Source organism: Amphibalanus amphitrite, unplaced genomic scaffold (assembly GCF_019059575.1).
Source record: "Amphibalanus amphitrite isolate SeventyFive unplaced genomic scaffold, NRLGWU_Aamphi_draft 000948F_arrow, whole genome shotgun sequence".
Lineage (NCBI taxonomy): Eukaryota > Metazoa > Arthropoda > Thecostraca > Balanomorpha > Balanidae > Amphibalanus > Amphibalanus amphitrite.
The window spans coordinates 39,900-64,381 of NW_024882442.1; the positions used below are offsets into that span (position 1 = coordinate 39,900).

Consider the following 24,482-nt stretch of genomic DNA (forward strand, 5'->3'; position numbering starts at 1 on the left):
CTTTTCGTCATCTACCACGATATCCTTTCGGAACACGAATCAAATCAAGCTAGATGTGTAAGCCGTTCGTTGTATTAGGATATCCGACCGATCTGAACATGCTAGTCTCCTTACAGCATAGCATAAGCTCTACACTTCCTACGTCGCGTCTTGGCTCACATGGAGTTCACCTTATGAGTAGCACAGTATCCACCAAGACTAGACGAGCACCAATTGGATTCAGCGAGGCCGCGGGCGAGTGACTCGCCCGTCAAGCCGACCTGACATCGCACGACATTCTCTCAGCTTCCGACGACGGTTTCCGACGGCCCGCGGTACGCGAACGGACCAACAATGAACGGTCTCTCTGTGGCAGTGGTAGCTAGTCCGGCAAACGGCAACGACATGGCTCTACTCTGAGGTCGGAACAGTCTCGCGTCCGGGCCGGCGGCGGCAGTGACAGCAGGCGACGAACGCGCCTCTCTGACAGCAGCAAACATCAGCGAACATCAGCGAACATCACCCATCCCACACGGCGCCGAAGAGTCGCTCCGGTCGCGGCGCCGGCCAGAGCTCGACACCGTCACATCTGTTCCTTGCCCAACTTTGACATCGTTTCTCGATCACCGCTGACGTTAGCGACCCTGCGCCGCCGGGCGCGTTCGCTCGGATTATATCACAACAAGCTGAAGCGTTGGTCGGCGGCGGGACCAGCGCGCCACCGCTTACACGGCTCCTGGGAACACGAAGGGCGGCTGACGGCTGTCCGGCGGCGGCTGGCGGCTGTCCGGCGGCTGCCGGCGACGGCACACGGCACACCGCGACACCCGGGAGCGCAGGTTACCGGCCTTGAGCGTCTGCTGTTCGGGCTTGCGGAACTGCTGGAAGTCGTCGACGGTCGCCAGCCAGTAGGAGAAGGCGGTGGTGAAGTAGTTGCACCGGCCGTGGCCGTGACACTCGATGAACGGAGTCGGTCGGAAGTCCTCCAGACAGGAGCCCGGGGAGACCAGTGACTGGCCGCCGCCCTCGGCCCCGGCGTCAGTGTGCTGGGGAGGGAGCGGGGAGGTCACATGCGGATCAACAGAGTCACTCAGGCCGCCGTCTTGAAAGTGTGTATGTGCTAGAGACGAGAAATCATATTGGTGAGGCCCAGCTGAGCGTAATGTGGCTAATTGAAGAATTGACGATTGATCCTTCATATATGTCTCTGCATTGTTTCCAAAAATATATGATCTACCATTTTCTCATCAGTTAAGGCTGTTCTTTACTGGAGGAAAATTGCTGAGTGATTGTCCTCTTACCATAAGGAACGAGTATCCGATCCACATGCTCTCCCATTCCTCTGGACACTCGGGGACATCCATGCTCTGACTATGGATGGCGATCACCATGGTCTGTGACTCGCACACCGAGCACCTGAAACACAGACAGAGAAACAGACATAGTCACCACACTGCATAGGGTAGTGTGGGGTAATTTGAACATATTTTTAAGGCTTCACCGTTGTACCAAATTCCAGCTCATCCCTGGATGAAGAAAAACTGCTTCAGTAGCGCAAGTGTCACTTGCTTTCACCATGCAAGCCTCATTTTTGGACGAGCCGAGCATACCTTGAATAGCATAGCCTCACTTCTCCACCAAGTCACGGCGTGTTCAAATTGCCCCACCGTGGGGTAATTTGAACATACTGCCTTTACCTGTCATAAAAACGATAGTCTCGCCAGCACCGATGCTGTTTGACTCATAAACAAATAGGCAGAACAATTCTAAACATACCTTCACTTGAAAAATCAGCACAACAACAAAAATAACAGTTGCAGAGTATCACTGTCTGCACGCTGCACACCAGTCAGTTGACAGAATTTGCCTCTCTTCAATTAACAGAACGTCTATCATTTTTGTTAGATAAAAACTCTCCCAACCTTACTGCATCTGTTATAGTGGTGCCAATCGAAACCAGGACATTTGGAGTTCTGATTATGTCCAATGTCCAATTCAGAATTGGTTGGACAAAGGTAACAGACTGGACAACATTGGACGATGGCTTGCTACACTTCAGTGCTTTTTATAAAGTAATCGTGCATAACATTTATTGGGGAATGGAAAGCTTGTCAAGCTATCAATATAATGAACACTTTTTTCGGCTGGTAAAATTACATTATAAACAATTTAAATGAAAGTTTTGAATGTTGATTAATGTGTAATTTTCGGACATATTTGGACAAATGGCTGACTTTAACATTTTTAGACGGAAATCTCAACGAAAATGCCGGACATTAGACGGTATTAGACGTAAATTTTATTAAAACTGGCATCACTAATCTGCTACTGCTTTGGGTCGAAAATATTGGCAAAAAAAACTGGGAGCGTTGTTTTTTCGGAGCTATCCCTGTCTTCATTGAAAATCTCACACTATGTTCAAATTACCCCACGCTTAACCCGCGCCGTGCTGGTGGCCTGAACTTTCCGCCGAGTGCTGGGGGGGGGGGGGCGTTTTCACGCCCCCCGTCTAACTCGGCTCCTGGGCCACGTAGCGACACGCGGTAAGCGGCAATCGAAAGAGCGTCAAAAATAAGGACGAAAACACTTCGGTCATTTTTTGGGTCAGGTCAAAGGTCAGGTCACCAGAGGTCACCAAAGGTAAAATGTTGACTATTTCAACATTTTGGAAACTGCCAATGGCTATCTCGGGAACCGATAGAGCTACAGCGCCGCGGAAAAGCGCATTCGATAGCCCTTTTACAGACCTTTCTGAATAATGTTCTCAGATTTGACCTCAGGTCAACGGTTTAGCCTCCAGAGGGCAAAAACTCCAAAAATAGCCGTTTTTACGAAAAACGTTTTTTCGTCAATAACTTTTGACTCATAAGCGCCACGACATTACTTTTGCCAGCATCGTGTTCCTCTCGTCGAGACGCGTCGAATGAACTATTTGTTGACCTTGAAAGGTCATTTTGAAAATTTGACCTCAGGTCAAGGTCATGACCTGACCGAAAAGGGTCATGTTGCATATCAGTCGATCCGTATCGTCGAGCTGAACACATCTGACGTGTTTTCACCGCTCTAGCACGTCTCTATCAAAAGTTATAGCCAAAAAACTGCTGGCGACCGTTCATGACCTGAGATGACCTCAGGGGCACACAGAGGGGTCACAGGTGCATTTTTCCTATTCAGTGTGTCATGTTTACCTATGAACCGATGTTTGAGAGCGTTTTGAACGATATTCGTCCAAAAGAGGCGCATTTCAATTTTCTCCCATTGACTTATAATGGAGAGGTCGCAAAATTGACCTGACCTTAGGTCACAGATATCAAAAATCCGAGATATACATTTTATACATACTGTTACTCATATCAATCGCTGAAAGTTTCAAAGTGATCGTTCAGTCGGTGTAGCTATAGCGAGCCTTTGAACTTTTTCTGAGGTAAGGTCACTTGACGTGACCTGGTGACCTGACCTTGAACGGCCTAGGTCTGAAATTTTCACAACATGTGCGGAAATGATGTAGGAACACGTGTACCAAAAACGGCGGCGCTGCGCGCCGCCGTTTTTGAGATATTCGCGAAAAACCTGAGGGGGGGCGTAAAAACGCCCCCCCCCAGCACGGCGCGGGTTAAAGTTACTTTGCCATATTTAAAAACAGGTTTCAAAAGCAAATTTCTTGGATTGAAGGCACTGATCAGGTCATTGTACAACAAAAGCCGTGCCGTTGCGTATTAGGCGCTAGCAATGCAAGAATTTGCGCTGCAATGTAGTTGCAATGACCTGCTTTTAGGCGTTTTTACTTTCGAAATTGATTTTTTACAGTGTGCGTCAACATCTTCATTCCCTGAAACTTTAAACCCTGTTCATATGATAGCCCTTTTAGTTACGATTATTTCCCTCATTGGTCTTATTGTCATGCCGTTTATGGATTTTCCGTAATTTTGAGTTTTTCACACTATGTTCAAATTGCCCCACAATCCACATGTTCAAATTACCCCACCCTACCCTACATAGTTGAAACACGGACGCGGGCTAGCACACCGTACATCTGAAACAGACACAACTTTTCTCACCGGCGCGATGATGCGAGCTGTTGTATAGCCTACCAGGACAGATGTGCATTGCGGCACAGCCTACCAGGGCAGACTTGTAGTGCGGAACAGCCTACCAGGACAGAAGTCCACTGCGGCACAGCCTACCAGGACAGACTTGTGCTGCGGCGCAGCCTACCAGGACTGATGTGCACTGCGGAATAGCCTACCAGGACAGGCATGTAGTGCGGCACAGCCTAACAGGACAGGTGTGCACTGCGGCGCAGCCTACCAGACAGGTATGTAGTGCGGCACAGCCTGACGAGTCACGGAATAAGAAGCACAGCGATCGCCTCGGTTTCCCACCTGGAGATGTAGGACTGGATGTCTCGACCTCGGATGGGCGTCATCATCATGGGCATGGGCTCCGGCGTGCTCAGCCAGTAGCTGTAGTCGTTGCGCTGGGCGTACTCGCACTGGTTGTTGATGTTGCAGAACAGGTATGGCATCGTGGAGAACTTGCGCATGCACGAGCCAGGTGTGCCTGGTGGAGGAGAAAGCACGTCACCTCCCTACGCTCGATAGAGAATACAGATTCTCGTCGTGTTTTCAGCAATTTGTTTTCATAAAAGGAGTTTGAAGATGAAATAGATAAGTTCTGGACGATGTGTAAGCTGGTTGACCTCAGCCTATAGGCACGATAAAAGTATGATCTCTTACTACCAAGGTACAAGAGCTTATGCATATAGAATCAACACAAAAAATCATTCGATTTCGAATACTTATGAAGCGCTACCGGTGACTAACGTTCGTTCATGAAACTGCTGTTGTATGGCCTGTGCTGTGTCGCTGGCCGGTACTGGCTACTAACCGAGGTCGGCGCCGTGGGCCTTGGAGTTTCCGGTGACATGCAGCAGCGAGAAGCCGTCCCAGAGTCGGACTGAGCCGGGCGGACAGCGCGGCAGCGACGTCGTCTGGCTGTGCCGGGTGAAGTGGAAGCCACGCGGCCGCGGCGGGGGCCCGGCGCGCGCCGGCTCTCCCGGCAGGCCCGGCCGGCCCACGCGTCCCGATGGACCCGGGAAGCCGTCCAGGCCCTGCACCCCCATCATGCCCTTGGCGCCGGGCAGGCCCGGCCGGCCCCTGGCGCCGTCGCGGCCCGCGTCTCCGTCCAAGCCAGGGAAGCCGTCCGGGCCCGGTTTGCCCATGCGTCCCGGGCTGCCGCGGAAGCCGGCGAGGCCAGGGGGGCCGGGATCGCCCGGCAGACCCTTCAGGCCGAACGAGGCCAGGTCACCGGGCAGACCCTTCGGTCCCGGCTGTCCGGCGAAGCCCGGCGGACCGGCCTGGCCAGGGAAGCCGGACAGGCCGTCCAGCCCTGGCAAACCGTCCAGACCAGGCCGGCCGGCCAGCCCGCGCTCTCCCTTGTCTCCGGGCAGACCATCGCGACCCGACGGACCGGGCCGGCCACGGTCACCGCGCAGACCCCTGCAACACGAACCCCATACATTGTCAGTTATTGCACTGTGCACAGTCTGAGATGATTAGATAATTCATCAATTATTTTTCATCAAAGCTATTAATGAGGAAAGTACTATAACGAAAAGCTTATAAGACGAAATATTTTTATCAAATTGCGCATAATTTGATTTAAAAAAGCTCTCAGAGCCATTACCTGTTCAAAGTTCGGAAGTGGGATGCACCATACTCACACTGCTCCGGGGAAGCCGTCGTATCCGTCGTCTCCGGGCAGGCCCGGGAGCCCGTCGGCTCCAGCCTTGCCGGGCTCTCCGGGCAGGCCGTCCAGTCCGCGGCGGCCCTGCAGGCCGGGCTGTCCGGGACTGCCCGGCCCGCCCTTCTGACCGGGCACCGTGCCGCCGGGCGGTCCGTCCCTGCCCGGCAGCCCGGACGGACCGTACTCGCCCGGCGCCCCCTTCTGGCCCGGACCGCCGGGCACGCCGGGACCGCCGTCAATGCCGGCTCGACCCTGCTCCCCGCGCTCGCCAGCCACGATCGCTCCGCGCGGTCCGGCCGGGCCCGGGTCTCCGGGCATTCCGGGCGCGCCCGGCAGGCCGGGGCTGCCCTCCGGTCCGGACGCGCCGGGCTCGCCGATGGCGCCGGGCAGTCCGGCCGGCCCGGCGGAGCCCGGCGGTCCGCTCTGACCTACACCGCCGGCGGGGCCCGGCGGACCCTGGTCGCCCTGGAAGCCGGCCAGGCCCGGGAAGCCGGGAGCGCCCAGGTCCCCGACTGATCCCGGCCGGCCCGGTGTACCGGTCGGACCGATGGCACCAACCGGACCGGGCTCACCAGGCATTCCTGAGACAGACGGGTGCGCTCAGTGATGGATGCAATAATGAAATGATCAAGTAACATTCAGATATTCTGCTGGAATTTGTAGTGAGGAAATTTGCCCTGTCACTAATTGAAAAACTGCATTTATTTTGTTGGGTTAACTTAACCTTTCATTCACTTTACTACGAACGAAAATACAGGTACAACTAAGTTTAGTCAGTTGTTAAGTTTGTTTTTCTTTTATTTCTCAAGTAAATAATTTCGGCAACACTTACCCATGCGTCCCATCCTTCCCGGTTCTCCGCTCATGCCGGGCAGGCCGACGGCACCGTCGGCGCCGAAGTCGCCAGCGTCTCCCCGCTCTCCCTTGAAGCCGTCGAGGCCAGGCCGACCGGCCCTGCCTGGCTGGCCGGGGAATCCGACCTCCCCCAGCGACCCCTTCGGGCCGGGCAGTCCGTAGTCTCCCGGCTCGCCCTGGGGAAGAGTGGCGAGGGGTTATAACATGGAGAGACTGTTCATAATGGGAAACTAATGCGGAAGTTATCCAAGTGGGCGGGTGTGTTATTAACCCCTACATAGCTTACAATGTCAGTATTACGCTGAAGCGGAGGGTCTGAAAGAGCAAAATGCGAGATCAAAGGCAAATCTAGTTTCTATGTAATTTAAATGGTCAGCTGCAATCTCTTTTCAAAAATATTCAGGCCATTTTGGCAACTGCACTTCTGCATGCTACAGCGTGCGTGCAAACTTATTCGACCCACTGTCTTCCCATTTTTTTTTATTATGTTCGTGTCGCTGCCCCTGCATTGGCACTCCCAGTCCCTCCCCCCGCCTCCACTGACCGGCAGTCCAGGCGCTCCAAATCCTCCGGGCCGGCCCTGGTCGCCGGGCTGGCCGGCCTCTCCGGGCAGACCTGGCACGCCCTCTCCGGGCTCGCCGCGCTGGCCGGGGTCGCCGACCGGCCCTGTGAGCCCCGGCCGGCCGGGCAGGCCGTCCAGGCCCGGCGGACCGGCGTCACCCTTCAGACCGCGCGGCGAGTCGTCTCCCGGCGGCCCGGCCACGCCCGGCGGACCGTAGTCGCCGCGCCGGCCCTGCTCGCCGGGCAGGCCGTCCGGGCCGGGCGCACCGGCCTTGCCCTCCTCTCCGCGGTCGCCGGGAGGTCCTGGGTAGCCGGGTCGGCCGTCGGCACCCTTCTCTCCGGCAGGACCTGAGAAACGGCCGGCCAGATATTGACAGAAGTAGCAGGAGTGAGAACTAAAGGAAACATACAATTTGATCAATCAGATCAACACAAGAGTGACAAGCAAGAAGGGTGAGCATGATAAGTTCGTTTGTGCTTTTGCTTTTCCTATTTCTCTTTCTCCCTCTCTCTCTCTCTCTCTCTCTCTCTCTCTCTCTCTCTCTCTCTCTCTCTCTCTCTCTCTCTTCGCCCCTCTCTCACCTGGCTGCAAAATATCGTCTCCTCTCTCTCCCTTGAATCCGTCGAGGCCGGGCCTTCCGGGCGTTCCGGGCCGGCCCGGTTGTCCAAACCTGCCCGGCTCCCCGTCCATTCCGCGCAGCCCGTCCAGGCCAAAGTCTCCTGGCAGACCCTTCATGCCGGGGCCGCCGGGCACGCCGTCATTGCCGGGGAGGCCGGGGGAGCCGAACATGCCCGGCAGGCCCCGTTCGCCCTTGAGGCCGGGGAAGCCGGGCCGACCGGGCACGCTGTCTCCGGGCGGGCCACGCGGTCCCTGAGAGCGGGAGAGGCTGTCAGACGGGTAGGCTTGACGTATTTATGAATACACGACGCATGGAAAGTATCATCAGCTCCGCACTGATGCCAGTGAAATGGACAAGTGATAAAGTCGTATTTTATGGTTTATGCTAGCTCCGCTGCGATACAACACAATATAAACAATGTTTATGAAATCTACATTTTAGCAGCACCTTGTAATGTTTTGCTGGGCGTTAACTTCCAGAAATATTCGCAGCAAAGTGATGTACAGCATAGTCAGCGAGGCCGCTCCAGTGATTCTGATACCACTAGTCGACATGTGTAGGTTCTCACCGGTCGGCCGGGCCGCCCGCTGAAGCCGGGCGCTCCCTTCTCTCCGTCCTGACCGGTGGGCCCGCGCGGTCCCGGCGGGCCCGGCAGACCGTCCAGACCCCGCAGACCGGGCTCTCCGGGCAGACCGGGCAGACCGGGCTCGCCGGGACGGCCGGGAAGGATCGGCCGGCCGTCGTCACCCTGCGCTCCCTTCCTGCCGTCCAGGCCCTGCGAGCAGAGGAGGATAATCACAATCAGCGCCAAGGCACAGCCCATAGCAAGTTATGCAAGTTTCATTCGTCTCCCTATCGAAGCAGATGAATCAATTAGAACCCCTTTACTGGTATTTCCTTCTTTACTAACTTTCGATGCGGTAAACACTGTAACATTTCCATCACCTGGCCTTAAATCCACAAACTCACAGAAACATGTCGCGCTCGCCTCTCAACTCTCAACTCAACGTTCCACTCATATTTCCCCGTCTCTCGATATAGTCATTTCTTAGTTCGTCCACAACATCCTTAGTTCACTGCTCTCCCTTCGACGCACCCGCACTTTTAACCGCTTTGACTCACCCGCAACCCATCGAGTCCGGGCGCCCCTGGCAGGCCGGGAGCTCCGGCAGGGCCCCGGTCTCCGGGCATGCCCGGATAGCCCTTGATGCCCTGTTCACCGCGCTGTGAGCTGCCCGGGAAGCCGGGCATCCCTCGCTGACCAGGCACGCCAGGCTCGCCCTCGAATCCCTTGAGACCCGGCAGACCGGGCAGACCTGTAGACCATAGTAGAGGGTTAGAGGGCGCATATGATTATCAGTTTTACACTGATAACGTTTGCATAACATTTTCTAATGCTGAGGCACGAAAAATCTAGCTTCAGTGGTATAAAATCATATGCTCAAGATCAGAGGTGCTCAGTGGTCGGATTCCAGCCCGCCCCACACCACATATCAGACAGTGTAATCCGTACCCTGGAGTCACGAGACCACACAACACACACACACACCGGACGCCTGTACTCCGTACCCTGCAGTCCGGTGTCTCCGGGCGGTCCCGAGTCGCCAAGCACCAGGTTCTGGTTCACATCTCCCGGCTCTCCTGGTGGTCCCGGCTCGCCGCTCTCTCCGATCGCTCCTCTGTAAATAACGCGGGTGATTACAACATTGGCAGTCAGATAAATTCATAGAAATACGCTGTAAAGGTGACGGTTTGGCACACACCAATGCAAAAGTGTACGTTACGACCCATTGTCGATCCTTCTGCAATTCAATATGACCAGACCTCACCTGAATCCCTCGAAGCCCTTGTCGCCCTTGAGCGAGGGCAGCAGACTCTCGTCGGCGTCCAGTCCTGGCCGTCCGGGCGCGCCGTCCAGCCCGTCTCGACCGGCGGGGCCCTGGTCACCGTATTCACCCTGAGGGAAGCCGGGGGGTTAACACGGGCCGACAAATGGGTTAGTCTGGTTCACCGCCGTGTTTACCCTGAGGGGAGGCAGTGGGTCAGTCTGAGTCATCAGCGATTGACTGACATTTACTGTCACACACGTTCGAGCTGATACACAATTACCTATAGTATGTCATACTTTTATCTCCACTAATTAATACCCTGCCTTTGCCAATAAATGGTTTACTGTCACACACGTTCGAGCTGATACTAATTACCTGAAGTATGTCATACTTTTATCTCCAGTAATTAATACCATGCCTTTGCCAATAAATGGTTATCACCTTACCTACATATCCTCGGCTTTGAAGCGTGAAAAGGAAGAATTCAGAACATCATCATCAGTCTCAAATACGATGCTAAGCAATTAATATTTCATTGTTATTGCATTAAAAAAGAAATTTTTAATAATCAGCAAACTTGTGTTTATAATGCTTATTCATATTCTTAGACATAACATCAAGATGTAGGTGTACTAAAACCAATCAAATTGGGGCAAAATCAGAAAGTTGTTACACAGATAATTACCACACCCTTCTCTATATCTCCTTAGCTGCGCTCACCGGGAATCCTTTGAGTCCGTCGAAGCCGGGCAGTCCCGGGGTCCCCTCCGGTCCCGGGCGACCTTCCGTCCCGGGCAGACCATCATCGCCGGGCCGGCCAGCCTCGCCCTTCTGACCCTTCAGAGCCCCGCTCGGCGGGTAGATGACCCGACCCGACGCTCCCGGCGCTCCGGGCCGACCGGCCAGGCCTGCGACAATGGCGGCGGGTGAACGGGAGGGGCGGGGAGTTGCTCTGCTTTGGCTACCGACTGCCGTATCTTTCGTCTGGAATAACAACGTGAAAACGTTGCATTGCAGCTCGCTGCAATTGAATTTGTTGCCTTTCATGTTTTTCTCAATGGCTCCGCTATTGAAGGTGATATTTGAATGGAAACCTTGATATTGAAATGGGATGGAGAGTGCAGTTATTTATCTGTTGTTTCGTGATACGATTCACATGTATTCCATCAATGATAGCCATCTGCGCGCTGCGTTTATACTAGTGTTGCACTACCATTCTCTCACCTGCTGCACCGGGCAGACCATCCAAACCCGGGAATCCCTGCAGGCCGGCCAGACCGGGTCTGCCGGGCAGACCAGGCGGGCCCACGGGTCCCAGCGGGCCCTGGACGCCGACCAGACCCGGCCGACCGCGGTCGCCCATGTCACCCTTCCGACACGGCGAGACTGCGGGAGGGGGAGGGTAAACGTCACCAAATTTCATTAGGTAGGCATTGGCTAACAGTCAACATGGTCCATCACTTGCCATTACCGCAACGGCAAGCTGCAACCACAGTATAATTTGGTTCAATCGAGTCCGACTTAACATCCCAAAATAAGTCAATTTGATTGTTTTATCTACTGTTATTGTTCTCCACAGGCTGCTTTGTCAAGACAGGCTCTGACAAATCGATAAGAAAGTGTCACAAACAGCCCGACAAAGGAGCTTCATTGAGCGTCAGGCGAGCGAAGAGCCTAATAGCGTTCCTGCCGCTAGATGTCACTACCGTACACGCCTGAAGGTATGCTGTGCCGCAAGGCTCCCGCTTATCGCGGCCGTTCAAGCAGCCGGTTCCAGGCAGTCAGACGCCGTGCTGACGCACTCGTTAAACACCTGGAACTGTTTTGAATGTATACTGTTCGACTCACAGGTCTGCGGCAGACAGTCGTCTCCGGGCAATCCTTTCAGTCCGGGCAGTCCGGGGTTGCCGTCTAGTCCGGGCTGTCCCGGAATTCCGGGCACTCCGGGCCGACCAGGCTCGCCTTTCGGTCCAGTCTTGGCCACTCCGATACCCGGCTGGCCCTTCCGACCTGAGGATCGTACACAAAAGGGAGTTAAATACTTGATAGCTATGTTCACCCTAGTTTGTCATGTGCATTGATGCATTATCATCCTTGACCGTTGCTCTTTTTTCGCTCAGTCTGTCAAGCAAACGTCAGGAAGTATATTATCCAGTCCCACCAGAAAGTACGCAGTCATCTAAGGCAAATTCGCTGATCAACGCTATACAGTATACATATTCTCATTCATATCACATTTTATCGCTTGCTCTGCATAATTCAGATTTCAGAGTTTACAATTATTGGGCTGTCACCAGCGGCACTGACCTGGGAATCCGGGATCTCCTCTGTCTCCGGGAAGTCCGTCCAGCGCCGGCCGGCCGGGGATGCCGTCCCGTCCCATCGGGCCGACCACCGTCTCACCGGGCGAGCCGGGCTGGCCCGGGAAGCCGGCCTCTCCGAGCGGCCCGGTGGGTCCGGCCGGGCCCGGCGGGCCCGACAGGCCGTCCTCGCCCGGCTCGCCGGGGATGACCAGGCCGGGCCGGCCGCGCCGGCCGGGCGGTCCGTCCGGGCCCGGCGCGCCCGAGTAGCCCGGCTGACCGAGCAGACCGGGCCGACCCGGCAGACCCGGGTCACCCTTAGGACCCACCAGACCGGGGTCGCCCTGACCGCCGCGGGAGCCCTTCATCGACTGGGCGATGACCGGGTCGTATTCGCCCTTGGGTCCGATCCGTCCCTGGGGTCCCGGCTGGCCGGGCTGGCCGGGCTCGCCGAGCGGCCCGTCCAACCCCGGCGCGCCGTCCCGACCCTGGTAGCCGGGAGCACCCTTGAAGCCCTTTTCTCCGTACGGGCCGGCCTGACCGGTGCGGCCTTGCTTGCCGGGCCGTCCGATATCGCCGGGAATTCCTCGCACTCCCTTGTTGCCGGGAGGGCCCTGCAGGCCCCGAGCTCCGTCCAGGCCCGGCGGGCCGTCCGGGCCCTTTTCACCCGGCTGTCCCCTGGCTCCGATATAGCCGGGTGGACCCCTGTTGAAACCAAAACAACTGTTGGGACAAGAAGCAAGCAAACGAAGCAAATAGCTTCTTAACATGTGTGGGCTACCTAGCATTCACTCATGCTAGCTGCTTAAAGCTTTTTGTAATCAACTGAGCGCGGCAAGTATAGTTTTACATTCTTGAGGTGATCCCCAAATGAGATAAGCACATCACAAGACAAAAAGGAAGTCAAGCACATGATCCTGGTTGCGACATGCTGCTTTTTGTCTCACCCAGCGTACGCCTCCTCCGGCGAGACCAATGTGTTGTCATTGTAACCGGGTCCCGGGGGTCCGGGCTCTCCTTGCTGACCCTTGGGGCCTGGAGGACCCCGCTTCTCATTACCTCTCTCACCCTTAGGGCCGGGGAGGCCCAGCGGGCCCGGGAAGCCCTGGGGAACAGGCAGCACTCGTGTCAGAAATAGGAGGAATTACAGACAACCGTCGTGTCAGAAAGATAAAATGATAAGTGGTTTCGGGAGACATAGGCAGAAGATAATCTTTTTTGTCAAAATCAAAACATACAACCAAGTATCTAAATGTCTGTAAATACATCAAATATCTAAAGAAAAAAATATGAGCGTGATAAGCAACAAATGTAGGGATAATAAGAGAAGCAGGATTAGAAGATAATGGACATCATGTAACTTCTCTGTTCGTTACCACGCCTACCATAGACTTCTGTACAGAGGTTTATGCGCCTACATATATGAAATCAGAGGAGTTTACGCCGCAGCATGCTGATTAACCAAATAATAACGAGCAACAAAAAGGGATGATTATATTGATCTTGCCGATTGTTGCAAGATCACACCAAGGTAGGTATGTAGCTGTGCACTTACCCTCTCCCCCTGATCGCCGGGGTATCCGAAGTATCCCTTCGGTCCCGGCAGACCAGGCAGGCCCTGTAGGCAGACAGGAGGAGCTCATGTTCTCAGAAACTCACGTTCGCTCCAAGTTCTATTCGCCATGACAACCAGCTACATTCAATTCCGGGTGAACGTTTGATCACACATAATCGAATGATAATAGTCTAGTCCTTTAAAAGTAATAATCATATGGGCAAGTAAGTAGTTTCTTTGAAGACGTGACATGTTTTGAGAGTGCAACATCCGCCGCAGGTCTACTGTCCGGTCTGCTCTGCGGGGTGGTGTGCTGCCGTATAGGGTACCACTAAGTAGGGGAGAGTGGGGCAAAGCGGCCACCCGGGGCAAAGCGGCCACCCGGGGCAAAGCGGCCATCCATCGTTTTAGCCCTCCACAGCTGGCGTCAGTTCCAATTTATGATTTCCAATTATACTTCTCTTTGCGGTCGTTCGAATGAGCCAGACCGGGGTTTCAGGCCCATCGCCATTGTTCTGTGAAACACGGAAAAGCATTTCTTGCCAGGTTACCAATTATGTTTACAATTTTTAAATGTTATTTTATTCCATAACCGTTTGGAATTTTTATAAGCGTTTTTGTCCATGCATTGCGTGGTTATCGTACATGCCTTCTACCAATTTTAATGCTTTTTACCCCACTAATAGCTGAGCTGGAATATTTTTGTCTCGGACGGTAGCGCGGGGCAAAGCGGCCGGGGCAAAGTGGCCAGCCCCCAATTGGCCATAAGTTGTTTCCATCTGGATAAAAACATTATTTACATTCAAATGTGTCGTCATGCATTCATCTTGGTCACTTTTCGGTTACATGAGTTACCAAATTATGCAATTAAATGTTTTTCCAAGAAAATTCTTTCTTTGTTTAGCAATAGGTGGGAAGATAACAAAGTAAACATCCATCTTCCCTTAAACCTTGTCACCATCAAATACCCTAGTCGTGCATGAGGCAACTATTCTGTTTCTCATATCGGGACTTGAGAAGTCGCCAGTGGCCGCTTTGCCTCAGGGATGGGGCAAAGTGGCCAATATGCTATAGGTTTAAAGTTTTGTCAATATCTCCCATTATGTGAACGCCTTTGGAAATGAAACGCAATTGGAATAAAAGACAATTTAATAGGGATCACATTGGTATAGAAAGAATCTTTCCAAGTTTAAAAATCAAGCGTCGGCATCGTTAGAAACGTTAGGGTGGCCGCTTTGCCCCACTCTCCCCTATACTGCCCGGCCTACCCCGACAGCCGGCGGTGTACTCACGTCGATGCCGGGCCGACCGGTGGACCCGGCGTCTCCCTTCACCCCCACTGAGTTCACCCCGCCGTCTCCCGGGTCACCTCTTGGGCCCGGCAGACCGTCCGGGCCTGTCGGGAGGAGCGGGGTGAGTGGTCAGCGGGACAGATCAACATGAGATCTGTCATGAGCAGGGAGTGCAGCACAGGGAAGAGCAGTGTCGATAGTTCCCACGTACTGCAATACGATAATTGCGATTTTAATATTGCAACGCCTTTTTAACACAAGAAATGCCACTTATACCTGTTAAAAAAAAACTTGTGAGTAGAAGTATAAAGGAATCCAGGCATTATGAGTGGAGATAAATATCCAGCAAATACATATGCATTCCTCAGGATTTCTTTCTCAATACTGTCGTCCTAACCGATCCGCATCACCACCGGCGCGTTGCTCTGACCGGTCTGACCATTGGTCACGTGACTGACCTGGCTGACCGCGGGGTCCGCTCAGACCAGGCAGACCCGGCAGGCCCGGCTGGCCGTCCGTGCCGTTACAGCCCGGGAAGCCGAGGGCTCCGCGGCTGCCGACGTCTCCGGGAAGACCCTGTGAAACGCAGCGCAGAGCTGCACGGTGACGACACGGACCTCGGGAGTTGTTGACTGTAGGAAAGTAATTATAAGAAAGAAAGTAATTATAATACAGTTGAGAAGTGTGATAACATTCAATGTAAATTGTTGTGCGGTCCAACTGTATGACGATGGACTGCAATGAATATTGATTACATGAATAACTGAAATTTCATTACTACGTCGCAGACGCACCCTTTATTGCGTTTTTTTTTTTAAAATAAGTTTATAAAACATGTCATTGATCCCGAGCGGCTCGTCTACTCACCAAGATGCCGGGCGCTCCGGGGAAGCCGACCACTCCCGGCTTGCCTCGGTCGCCCTTGGTGCCCTGGGCTCCCTCGTCGCCCCGCGAGCCCTTCATCCCGGACGGGCCGGGAGGGCCCTCCACGCCTATGTCGCCCGGAAAGCCCTGCGAGCCCTGCAGGCCAGGGATGCCCGGGTTGCCCACATAGCCCTTCTCCCCCTCGCAGATGCAGTTCTGCACCACGCAGCCCTTGCATGCCTGAAACGGAAGGAGGAGGAGATGTTGTTAGATTAGATCAGTAATTTGTGTAGGTTGTTCATATAATTTTGGTCAGATACTGCAAGTACACGGATATTTACAAAGCGCATTATCCTAGCATATAACTTTAAATGAAATTGATTTTTTTTTATTCAGGCCTCCCTCCAACGGGCACTTGTGGCCCATTTACAGGAGGGCTCCTCCTCCTCCTGGCCCTCGTTCCCCCACCCCCCAGGCTACGGCTGAAGTGGGAGCCTACCCCACACCTGGTGACACAGCCGGGGACGACGCCCGCGGAACGGGCGGAACCGGGAATCGAACCCGAATCCGGCACCGCCCGCACCGCGGGTCGACGCCTTAACCAACTGCGCCACCAGGGCCGCTTTACTTCTATTATTACTTCTTCTTCTTCTTCTTCTTCTTCTTCTTCTTCTATTATTACGTTCTATTATTTACCAGAAAATAATAGAACAATTCATCGCTAATCCGTTTGTTCCTTTTACATCCAGCTACCTAACAAATGAAGTAGAAGACTGACATAGCAAATAAATCAATATTGCGTGTTCTGTCACGCTGCTGGTGCGCCACCCTCCCGTGCCGTCTGGCCGTTATTTGACGCCCCGCTGTGACGCCCCGCTGTGACGGCCCGCCGTGACGCCCCGCTGTGACGCCCTGACGAGGCGGCCATGACGCACGTGCAGGCCCAGATAGCCGCGTCCGGCGTGTCCTCTGAGCTGAGCCGCCGGTCCTGGTCGCCGCCAGCCCTGGGCGTCGTCTGTGTAAACACTGGGCTGCCCGCACTGCGCCGCGCCGCGCCGCCGCTCCGACATAGCGCGGCAAACGGCCGCGGAACATTCCCGGAGTCAGGACGGAACGCCTCTCGGCGAGGCCGCCAAATGTCGGCGGTGATGCCATGAGATGACGGTTATCACCGAGTTTTTGATGCATTAGTTTGTCGCAACTCGTGGGAAAAATAGGTAGAAAACTGGGTGTTGATTTCCGTATTCATTTTGTTTTGTATGAGCAAGCTTGCATCTTGTATCTTGGTGCGCTCCATATTTCAGAAAACGTGCACTGAAGTGCCTACATGATCGCAGTGATCATTTTCTCGCTCCTCGCTCTCAACTCTGATAGGCCTAGCATGCTGACGTTGCAAAAGTCTCTTGCTGAGATGCCTGCCTGAAGATGGCTGCTATTGCAGCGCCACTTAGCTGCAAGCGGAGCGAACAAATTGTTTGCGTGCAAGCAGATGTCCTTGAGACGATGACAAACTGCCTTGGTGACATTGCGATGAATGAGACCGACCGACACAGGAGCGCTCCGTGTCGCAAAGCCGAGGGTGACCTCATTTTTAGCTATTTAGTCTGGATAAATAGGTAGGTCCGCTGCACCACTCGCCGGCATCTGGACTATGTCTTGGGCCGGTCATTTTTTGCGGGTATTTCCTCTTCCGTTCATATTTACAGCGCAGTTATGTTCCCGTGGCAAATCCTGGATGTATATGAAGACTCAGGAGAGATGTAGCGGGGTTTCGCGGCGTTGCGGGGCTAACCGGGCAGTGTCTTCTTGTAGAGATAGAGAGCAAGAGCGCTCCGTCGGTGCGCTCCTAGAAGCCCATCTCTTTGTCCAGCCCCTTCACGAACCCGTTCCGACTCTGACTCTATCTTTCCGGGGCGATCAATCATCGGAAACACATAGGCCAGGGTTAGGGAATGGGATGATAATAAATGATAACATAATAACCTTGATCACAATGAAATAAGAACTCAACTCTACATAACCCAAGGTCCCACTCTCAAACAACAGCGCCCTTCCTAGCTTGAGGGTCATCTCCCACCAGATATATGTATCAATCATTCGTCCATTTATCCATCCCCTTATAACCCTGCCATTCGTCCACTTATACCTCGTAATTTACCAGAGCTGACCATCTCCGGTCCCTCCCCTTTTTCCTAACTTCCCCCGGTGGTGCTAGGGCGCGCGCAAAGTCGTTATCGAGTCATTGGCCTTCAATTTCATTTAACCATTATCCCTTCATAACCACAATGTTCCGTACATCAGACAAACGCTTCATAATGCTCACGCTACACAATTAGAGATACGACCCACCACAGATTTCGGCACTCGACCCTCGCCTTACGTGACTTATTGCGGTCCATCCCATCGCCATGTCGAACTACCTACACAAAAAACATAAATGTCCTTCGGCCAGCGGTTCCGAGACTACGGCTCGCAGGACACTGTGTAGTCCGGTTTCCGTGGGGGACTTATTTGAAATTTGAGACCGGGGCTGGGTAACTAAGGTCCGTCCGGGCTGCCTGCGTCGTCTCCGTATAGCCGCGGTTTTCGGGCCAGCCCCCGGCGACCGAAAGGGATTAGTCGTTCGTCGGCTTTACACGAATCCATGACTACCAGTTATGCCAAATTGCCTATAAAAAAAAAACGAAAACTAAGCGTACCACGGCCCGCGGTGGGCTTATCTAAACTTTGAAACCGGGCTGGGTAACTAGGTCCGTCCGGGCTGCCTGCATCGTCTCCGTATAGCCACGGCTTTTGAAACAGCACCGGCGACCGAACGGGTTAGCCTCCGTTGGCTTCACACAATCCACGACTACCAGCGTTATAGGTGCCCGAAGCCCTATCTATCCGTTGCTGGTAGTTAAGCTGTCGTCACAGACCTATCCGAAATGACCGCTGCACGGCCGGAGTAAATCGACTAACAGCGGGGTGGCCAGCACCGACTTACCGCGATCACCCGACTCGCATGCTTTGGTATTTAATGTTCACCCCCGTCCTGCAGCATCACACGTTTCTTCGCGGGACATTACTTAACCGGCGGCATACGTCTCCTCGCTGGGACGCCTGGGGTCCTAACCATCTCCGAAACTACCTACGTCGCTTATCGAATGTCATCCTGCGCTGATCACTCAATGGACCGATAGCGGACCTAACCTATCTTTTAAAACCGGGCGGGGTCACTAGGTCCCTCCGGGCTGCCTGCATCGTCTCCGTATAGCCACGGCTTTATGGGGCCCGCGCCGGCAACCGAACGGATTAGCCTTCGTCGGCTATGCACTCATCCTCAATAATCGATCCTCAACTCGCTCTCATCCTTTCCCTTCACTTCGCGACTTATTGCACGTATCCAGGGCTTACCCAAGCGAGGCCTACTATTTAAGTGGGGTCTATCCGAGCTGAGCTTCATTCAGGAAATCCGATTCCTCTACGTGTACAGTCTTCTTCCATTTCACTCGCTTCTCATCTCCCTCCTAACCCGTAGCCGCGTCGGTGGACTTTCCACGCACAGGGGCGTGACGTGCATCATCTATCTCCCCGGTTCCGCAATCCCTATTCATCAGATGATTATGCAATTGGACAGGTGCGACTTTGTATATGCGTGGTGCTTGTGTGCGGGACATTGGTGAATTGCTTAGGAGGTAGTACCAGGAATCCACTGGCACGGGCTATGTCAAGGACACTTGGGATATGGTAAGGTAGGAAATGGGTTAGCCGCCTCAGCAGCACATGGAATTCAACCAGTGGAACCCACCAGTGTACAATGCGTTCGGTTAGGTCCAATGTGCGTGCACAGTCCTTGTATTCGAACCGTTGGATAATTTGACGAGGAAATAGTACCAGGAATCCACTGGCACGGGCTATGTCATGGAGCTTTGGAATATGGTGACGTAGGAAATAGGTTAGCCGCCTCAGCAGCACTTGGAAATCAACCAGTGGAACCCACCAGTATAAAACGAATTCGGTTAGGTCCAGTATGCTTGCAGAATCTTTGTATTCGAACTGTTGAATGATTTGATGAGGAATTAGTACCAGGAATCCACTGGTACGGGCTATGTCAAGGAATTTCGGAATATGGTGACGTGGGAAATAGGTTAGCCGCCTCAGCAGCACTTGGAAGCAACCAGTGGAACCCACCAGTGTGAAATGCGTTCGGTTAGGTCCAGTATGCTTGCAGAATCTTTGTATTCGAACTGTTGAATGATTTGATAAGGAATTAGTACCAGGAATCCACTGGTACGGGCTATGTCAAGGAATTTCGGAATATGGTGACGTGGGAAATAGGTTAGCCGCCTCAGCAGCACTTGGAAATCAACCAGTGGAACCCACCAGTATAAAACGAATTCGGTTAGGTCCAGTATGCTTGCAGAATCTTTGTATTCGAACTGTTGAATGATTTGATGAGGAATTAGTACCAGGAATCCACTGGTACGGGCTATGTCAAGGAATTTCGGAATATGGTGACGTAGGAAATAGGTTAGCCGCCTCAGCAGCACTTGGAAGCAACCAGTGGAACCCACCAGTGTGAAATGCGTTCGGTTAGGTCCAGTGTGCGTGTAGAATCTTTGTAATTAGCCGTTTGATAATTTGATAAGGAAAGAGTAGGGGAAAGTGGGGTAAGACGGGCACCTTAACTTTGGAGCCATTTTTCGGCCGGTTAGAAACATCATAGAAACGGGAAACTGAGTGAAAACCTTTTACAGACATTTTACTTCCATTTGCCAGAAGATGAGACTTAGACCTGACTCAACAAATAAACTGCAGCTATTTTTGCAAAACCTTGCAAAAACCCATCTTACCCCACTCCATGGGGTAAGACGGTCACATGGGTAGGGCAAGACGGCCAGCTTCTTTCACCGACCAGCACAGCTCGCAGCAAATGCCCGAGATTAGCCGCATTGATACAGTCGCTCGTTGGTCTCAAGTGCTTCGGAAATGGCAGTATACGAGATTCGTGCAGAAGGCGTATACTCGTATATAGGCCCTAGTTCAGAAGCCATGTAGAGCCGTTTTTCACATTCATTATTCGAGAATAAACTGTGCCGAAGGAATATTGCTAACATGTCTGTGAGTATCGGAATCGAACATATTCTTATCAGAAATGCTTCTTTTTTCCTACAGCAACAAAAATATTTTTACCATTACAGACCCATCGGATTCATAGTTGCCCGTCTTACCCCAAACTCAATGTCAGAAGTTCAGCACGATTTTTCTCTGTGGACAATTTGATGCAGACAAAGCAAATCCGCGGTGAATGAACACTGGAGGCATATGAGTGTGCCACAAGTGATTGCCAGTTTTTAACTCTATAGTGCTGCACACAAAAGCTTGCACAATACATTATGAATGTTTTCAATGAAATGAGTGTTTTAAAGAAATCAAAATAAAAGATTATTGACCGAACACAAATTCACCAGACTTCAATGGCGGTGTGTAGTGGGAAAGGCTATTCTGGTCCTAATTTTTCTCGCTCGTAGCGCTATTGGTTTGGTCTGCAGAGGGGGTGCCCGTCTTACCTACCTTGACCGTCTTACCCCACTTTCCCCTACCAGGAATCCACTGGTACGAGCCATGTCAAGGAACTTGGAATGTGGTATAGCAGGAAATAGGTCAGCCGCCTTAGCAGCCCTCGGAAATCAACCAGTGGAACCCACCAGTATGAGACAAGTTGGGTTAGGTCCACTGTGCGTGTAGAATCCTGGTAATTGTGTACTGTGTAAAATAAGCAGATAAAGAAAACTGATCGTTGTAAATTACTGTGACGAGCCAGACACCTTGAAAACGACCGCTTTCCCGACTGTGTGGCTGGCATATGGCCTGTTATGTTCTATCCTCCGGTCCCTGCCCTTCATCACTTGTCACACTCGTGTTACGATATTTACAAGTCCCATTTATTTACATTCTCCCTGACACAACGCTTTTCATTCCTTTACATGCTAAATTTTACGAAGCGTTCTGGGACCAGGCCGTCCAGCAATTGGAACTCACACGCCGCGCGGTGCGGTACAAAGTCGCGTCGGCCGCCCGTCCCTTTCCCGACTCCCCACGGTGCATAATCCCCTCCGTCCGCCTTAATCACCACGGGCGCCGGACGAGGGTCCACTCCACGTCGGCACGCGTCCCGCACCACGCCCATAGTTAAATAATTGACTGAAATCGGACCGTTAAATTAAGCTACCTAGACTGAATGTCCCCAAAATAAAATGAACTACCTAAACTGAATGGCCTAAAATATTGCGGACGACACCAAAAAGGGAATATAATGTGGCTCACATAGCAGTAACGAGGGGGGGGGGGTTACTCGAAGGATTTAGGGACTAGGTGCGCACCCGTGTTCACCGCGTGACCTTACTTGAGATGGAGTCGCTGACATGATGGTCGTGTCCGTCCAGCGCCCGGCCAGGCGGCCGGAGCCGCCGCCGGCGCCGTGATGCCAGCCGCTGGTCTCTCGTGGGCTGTCCACGGTGTCAGATGTGAGCCGAGAGCGAAGAGCGGCGTGGGATCCGTCGTCCAAGAGAGCGCCAGAGAGCGCGGAATGCGTCGTCCGAGAGAGCTTTTCAGTTCCGTTTCATCAACTTATACTTCTGATGACGTCATACTTCAGAGGGCCGGGCAGCATCACCTTGTCCAATCTCCGTCCTCCATTCTCAGAAGCTGCACTCGGCTCCGCCCTCGAAAGTTCGTGATTTGCTGACAAAGTTCGGTTCCCCTCCGGCCATGGCAGTCGCACCCTTTCACGCAGCGACCGGGTGGAATTCGCCGCCGGCGCTCACGGCGCCTGAGGCGCCAGGTGGCGGGCCTGGCCCTCTGCTCCCCTTGTTTTGAAGTCAGGTCCGGCCAGATGTCCTATATTTTGTCGTTGGCGACCGAGTTCCATTTCATCCTGTTTTCGTACAACCCGGGTCGGTCTCCGCTCCCCTTTCTTGTTTTGGTTCAAATCAGGGCCGGTCTGCACTCCCCTCTCCTTGTTCTCTGGCGGGGTGCCGAGCGTGGGACAGAGCCTTGTTTTCCAAAGGCTAAACTGATTAATGGCTCGAGGCTGGCAGAATGGCGCGTTTCGGTATGCTATTTGTTGGCTTCAGATCCGGGTTCTCATGAAGTGGGGTGGTCATCTATAGAGGACCCCTGTTTGTCAGAGCCGACTGCGCCGTCTGTGTGGACGCCAGCTGGGACGGAGAGAGGGTATCACAGCCGATTTAGCCGGCTGACGGTGTCTGTGCGGTACTCGCAGATGGCCGCGTTTCAGCTTGTGGCACAGCTTGCAGTTCAGCATGAAAGATGAAAAAATGTAACGCATCTGCGTTACAGAGAGATAATTTTGATCCAGCTAACCGCTCATTTTATCATCCACAACCTAAAAAAAAACTGGAAAGCTGTTGCGAAAGTCCAAAAGTTACTGCATGTGATAGTTCTTCTATTGTCGGTATTCGGTACGGTGTTTTTGTCGCATGGGCAATTTGATACGCAGCGCTAGTTGAGCCCATTGTTTGCGGCGATGCTGTGCCGCAGCGCTCTCGTGTCGCGCGGCACAGTCTACCCTCCCAGGCAATACGACGGCGGCTGCCGGGACGGCCGATATCGGACGGCGGAAAACACGTCCGTCACTTGGCTGACAAATGGTTTGTCGCCTGATGATGATATCGCGTACCAGTACGCGTCTTCAGGCGACTCATGCACTTTGGAGGACATTTTTCTAAGTTTAACCAATTTGTCGAACAACTGAATAAGAGTGCACTGAGCTCATCGCGATCGCTTCAGCGGCGTCGTGTGGGGCAGTGTGGGCGGCATCATCTTCATCCGATCCGCAACACTGGTGATTAATGAAAACATGCCCCAAAAGCCTGTGATCTCATTCCAGGACCTCCGTCACGGCCGAGTCCGCCGCGGAGTTCGGTCGCCGCCATATCGCTCCACCCGGGGGTCAGTTTCACCGTCGCACCGACAGATGGCGGTGGTGTGGGGTGCCCAGTTGTTCGGGGTCGGCTTCGGAGCGACGGTGGCGCCCCCGTCACCGCCTCTGCGCCTTGAGAGCGGCGGTACTTCGGCTCCGAACAGGGTGCGAGAAACCGCGAGCGCCGCCCGAGCGAGCCGTCCCAGCGCTCACTAAACATGGTCGACATTTGCGAAGGAAAAATTGTGCAAATGAAGGGAAAGGCAAAATTATAATTGATAGATGATAATGACGAATAAACTGAACATAAATGAAATATCATAGGCAAAGATGGTAATAAGAATGGATCGCTTACGAATCAAACACAAAGATATTTTAAGAAATGACACAGCAAATGAGCGTGCCGTTTGAGGGAGTTGATGGTCGAAGGCTTCCACACCGTCTAAGCAATTAGTACCGGGGACATAAACAGGCTAAGGACACAAGTTCTTTACCGTAAAAGGAACCTGGGAATTTCCTCGTGCCGTTATCACTTACCGCCGCGTCGGAGGATGTCAGGAGCGCGAACAGAACCAGCGCGGCGGGCAGCAGGCAGCGGCTGGCCGCCCTCCTCGCTCCAGCCATGGTGATCGCTGCGGCGGACTGCTCAGAATCGGAGCATTCCGGGCCGGCCGAGCGGCTGTGGGCGCGCGCTCCTCCCGACGCTCCGACCCCCGACTGGAGCACGGCCGACGCGCTGCCCCGCACCCGCGCACCGCCACCAGCGGGCGTCAGGGGGCGGGGCTTACACGCATAATTTTCACCATCACCTCAGCAAACTGCACCAATGTGGTGAGAATTAGCCTCTACAGCAAAACCTCATGTCTTTGGCAGAATGTGCGACTAAATTTAGCACGTATTCCCGTTTTTGTGGTGCACTATTTTCATGTGGGCGTGCCGGCGCGTCGGTGGCGGC

General features: G+C 53.4%; 1 protein-coding gene across 1 annotated transcript; it reads right to left on the minus strand.

Moving 5' to 3' along the window:
* Positions 1-56: 56 nt before the first annotated feature.
* On the minus strand, positions 57-24,237 carry LOC122368446 (collagen alpha-5(IV) chain-like). The gene is made up of 22 exons (XM_043342380.1): positions 24,065-24,237; positions 15,604-15,840; positions 15,195-15,312; positions 14,737-14,840; positions 13,445-13,507; positions 12,837-12,994; positions 11,897-12,594; positions 11,438-11,599; positions 10,814-10,975; positions 10,310-10,497; positions 9,590-9,717; positions 9,330-9,439; positions 8,883-9,076; positions 8,329-8,535; positions 7,723-8,011; positions 7,124-7,488; positions 6,557-6,755; positions 5,702-6,305; positions 4,867-5,477; positions 4,362-4,539; positions 1,281-1,395; positions 57-1,025 (listed from the first exon to the last, which is right to left on the minus strand). Exons 1-22 carry the CDS (start codon positions 24,149-24,151, stop codon positions 705-707), a joined length of 5,298 nt encoding a protein of 1,765 aa, XP_043198315.1. The 5' UTR covers positions 24,152-24,237; the 3' UTR covers positions 57-704.
* Between the last annotated feature and the right edge of the window lie 245 nt (positions 24,238-24,482).

Excerpts from the sequence above, each read along its gene's own strand:
- LOC122368446 (XM_043342380.1), bottom strand. The coding sequence starts at position 24,151 with ATGGCTGGAGCGAGGAGGGCGGCCAGCCGCTGCCTGCTGCCCGCCGCG. Across the intron at positions 14,841-15,194 it reads CGGACCCCGCGGTCAGCCAG|GCCCGGACGGTCTGCCGGGC; the intron begins GTCAGTCACGTG and ends TCCTCCCGACAG. Across the intron at positions 6,756-7,123 it reads TTGGAGCGCCTGGACTGCCG|GGCGAGCCGGGAGACTACGG; the intron begins GTCAGTGGAGGC and ends ACTCTTCCCCAG.